At 41.0% G+C, this 3,682-nt stretch overlaps 1 protein-coding gene across 1 annotated transcript; it reads right to left on the reverse strand.

Moving 5' to 3' along the window:
* Window positions 1–1,050: 1,050 nt before the first annotated feature.
* Window positions 1,051–3,052, reverse strand: LOC129717821 (uncharacterized). The gene is made up of 3 exons (XM_055668005.1): window positions 2,969–3,052; window positions 1,353–2,619; window positions 1,051–1,151 (listed from the first exon to the last, which is right to left on the reverse strand). Exons 1-2 carry the CDS (start codon window positions 3,013–3,015, stop codon window positions 1,392–1,394), a joined length of 1,275 nt encoding a protein of 424 aa, XP_055523980.1. The 5' UTR covers window positions 3,016–3,052; the 3' UTR covers window positions 1,051–1,151; window positions 1,353–1,391.
* Window positions 3,053–3,682: the final 630 nt, after the last annotated feature.

Raw genomic sequence — 3,682 nt, forward strand, 5'->3', positions numbered from 1 at the left:
AGTTCAAATCCCAAGAACTTGAATGTCTGGCTACTAAAAACGCACTTCGAAAGGTTGATTTTTACGTTGTTATCCTTAAGTCTGGTCAGAACTTCTTGAAGATTCTTGTCATGCTCTTCCTTCGTTTCACCGAAAACCAGAATGTCGTCAAGATAGTTGCATACGCCTTTGCACCCTGCTAGAATTGTTCGTTCCATTGTCTCCTGGAAAATATCCGGTGAATTACATGAACCGAAAGGCAATCGTGTATATCGGAACATGACAAATTCCGTCATGAAATTTGTCAAATGCCGCGACTCTTCGTGCAGTTCAATATGGAAAAAAGCGCTACATAAGTCTAGGGTAGAAAACCATTTAGCTCTATTCAATTTAGCAATTATTTTCTCCAAGGTAGGCATTTCATACGGGCAGCGATTAATATAACGGTTTGGCCCTTTGAGATCGACGACCAAACGGAAATCATTGGTTCCCTTGGGAACAACGAGCATTGACGAACAAAAAGATTTCTCCATGGAATCTGTGACACGTTCTATTATTCCTGCTGTTGATAGTTCATCAAGGCGCTTTTCTACAGCTTGCTTCATTGCAACTGGAACATTCATAAAAATGTTACGGCAAGGTGGTTTCAACAAATCATAGCTTATCTTAATAGGTGGTATGTTGAACTTGGGAAAGGATGTGTTGGATGTAATGACCGCGATCGTTTGCAAACAGTTTCCACTATTAACCTCCGGGTCTCCGTATACAGGTACCTTCAGACCGAGTAATATGACGCTGTATCGGATCGCTGTAGCTCTGCCAAGCAGCGAACGCAGTTCTCTAACCACATAGAATTTCTCAAGCATTACCGGGCGGTCATCAGAGATGTACAGGAAAGCTTCAAAGTTACATAGTACTTGTATGTCTTCCGATGAAGCGTATGCTTTTAGCGGACGATCACTACCTTGTTGAATATTATGCAATCCTTGGCTGTACTGTTTATTCTCGATCAATAAACTAAAAAGTGTTTCCGTCACTGTGTTGACCTGAGCCCCTGAATCGATCAGTAACTCACACGTCATTCCGGCTATTCTAACCTTTATTACACCGTCCATGTCTCTACCTGAGACAGCCGGAAGCATGTTTGAACTAACGCTTAGTGACTGGAGCATCTATTAAAAGTAAAATGTAGTAAATATCCAATACTCGTGAAGTCACCTGAATGGGCTTGCAAATGTTAATTTCATAATCATAAAACGATAGAATCATTATTTTATTTTATTTTTTTTTATTATCGATAAATTATAAATCAGAATTTATTAACTTTGCCCGCAGGTGAATATTTATGGTGTTTCGAGTGTAATATCACTTACAGGTCTTTCGTCTTTTTTTTTCTCGGATGTTGTCTCTGCTTAAGCGCCGATCACTGCCACTTCCAGCGAATTATCGTCTGTTTTTCGATAATTTGTCTGCCAGTTAGCCCCCGCGGCCAACGGTAAGGTACAGGCTCTCGCAAGATGACCCTTGCCACCGCAATTATGACAAGTCATCTCAATTGCAAAGCATCTTTCCGCAGAGTGATAAACACTATTGCACCGAGTGCAACGTTCCGGGATCTGAGAGTTCGATCTTCGCCAAGCGTTGCCACCTCGAAATGGTCGCTGTCCGCGTGTTCCTCTAAAGCTATTTCTTTGTGTAAAACTTTTAACTATGCAGCCTGAGCGATTGGCACCATATTGTAATGGTCCGGTGGCAGTTCGAACTGCATTTATCGATGCCACCGTTGTAGCAGAGATTGCTTGCTTTTTTGCGACATATTCTTCGTTAAGGCGTATTGTTTCTATTTCGCGAACTTTGTCAATTAGGTCAGCTAGAGATGCTTTACGGCTCATCATTTTCAATGCTGCAATTCTCACCTCCTTATGGTTCGCTTGTTTGGCTACCGTGTTCAATATCTTTTCAAACCGCTTCCCTTCTGAATATTCACATTGGTTTGCCGCTATCCCTACTCTTCTTATAAATGCCAGGTCGGATTCATCCGGCTTCTGTGACATAAGAGTGAGTCTTCTGCGCTGAAGCATCACATCTGAGATGGAAGCAAAGTACTTCTTTAGACGAAACATTGCATTAGAGAAAGGATGCGTTTCCTGATTGGGAGCATCACCGGGTGACTCTGTAGATCTATATATTTCTAGGAGTTTCTGCCCGGCTTTTACTTTGAATACGATTTGTTGCGTTGCCTCATCCGTAATGCCAGCTAGTAATAACGAGTTCATTAGTAAGTCCAACCAAGACTCAAAATCTAATTTCGAAATATCTTCGCCTTCAACGCTTGGTTTGCACTCTGGTTCACTAACAGATGCCACTGACATTTGATTCATGGATGAGACAAACCGGGACAAATCGCCTGTAGAATCGTTTTGGTGCTTAGAGTGATGTTTCGTGCTGCTGGGCCCGAGGTCATTCTCAAACTCCACACTGTTGACTTCTTCGATCTCGCTTCTTGCGGTAGACAGACTGGCTTGAAGAGAGCGGATAGTTTCTTGAGCTTTAGCTAACTCTTCCGTAAGTAAGGCTTTTGAGAAATTTGCCTGCGACAGTTCTTTTACCATTGTATCGAACTTAGAACTTTTCTTTTTCCTGTAATATAACACCAACTATTTAATTCAAATTCTTCCCTTTTTCAATTTGTTTCCAAACATGGCTAACGATAACAATGATTCCTTTGTACAGTCTGCTGCGGCTTATCTTTTTTTTTGCCTATTTTCATTTCATTTTATTGTAGGCTTATCCTTTTATTTTTTTGCCTTTAAATAATTCTCATCTTTTTCAACGCCATTTTGTTTCTCGCCTGGCTTATCTTCGTTTTTTGCCAAGCATTTTTTTGTAAAAAACTGAACTGGCCTATCTCTCCTTTTTTTGCCGAGTTAAAGTCATTGTTATCGTAACCGTTGCGTATATGTATTTATAAGTAATTATTAATACTTACTTAGGGGGAGCGTCAACTGCGCCATTGTCGTGACGCTTGGAGGCCATCTCTCTTCCAAATTTTCTACGTATGACTGCTCGCTCTGAAAATCGTACAAAGAATGAGCCTGAGGTAGCAATGGGCGATATTGTATCGGTATCGGAAATATCGATACTTTTGAGACGATATTTCGATTTTTTGGATCGATACACAAGCGTCCGATACTCGACCGTATCGATACTGAAAACCGCGATATTTGTATCGATATTATTTTATGCATACGGACCAGCTAGCTGACATGTTACAAGGGCTAACATCTCAATGTGTACACGAGATCACCGCCACTTTTGATACGCTATGTTATGCTGTCTGTCAGCGTCAGTGGAGCCCACACATCGTAGAACCGCTGCGATGTTGGCTGCGATAAAGCAAAGCAAATCGGATGGAGATGCAAGCTAGTTGATACGAGCTGGAACCACTGAAAAGCTGCCACTGTCAGTATAAGTATCGCACAAGTCTATTTGCACTAGCAAAACTTAAGCCTGTATTACACTCTTTGACCAAGCGTCAAATATTTGGCACTTTGTGACAGATAAAAATTTGGTCGAAGATAATTATTTGTCACTCTCCAATTTTAACATGAGGCAAACACGGGCAAACAACAACCATGATGTCAAATAAATTTGACCATTATGTCAGAAGGTCAAAAATTTGACCATTAGACAAAGAGTGTAC

Source organism: Wyeomyia smithii, chromosome 1 (genome assembly GCF_029784165.1).
Source record: "Wyeomyia smithii strain HCP4-BCI-WySm-NY-G18 chromosome 1, ASM2978416v1, whole genome shotgun sequence".
Taxonomy (NCBI): domain Eukaryota; kingdom Metazoa; phylum Arthropoda; class Insecta; order Diptera; family Culicidae; genus Wyeomyia; species Wyeomyia smithii.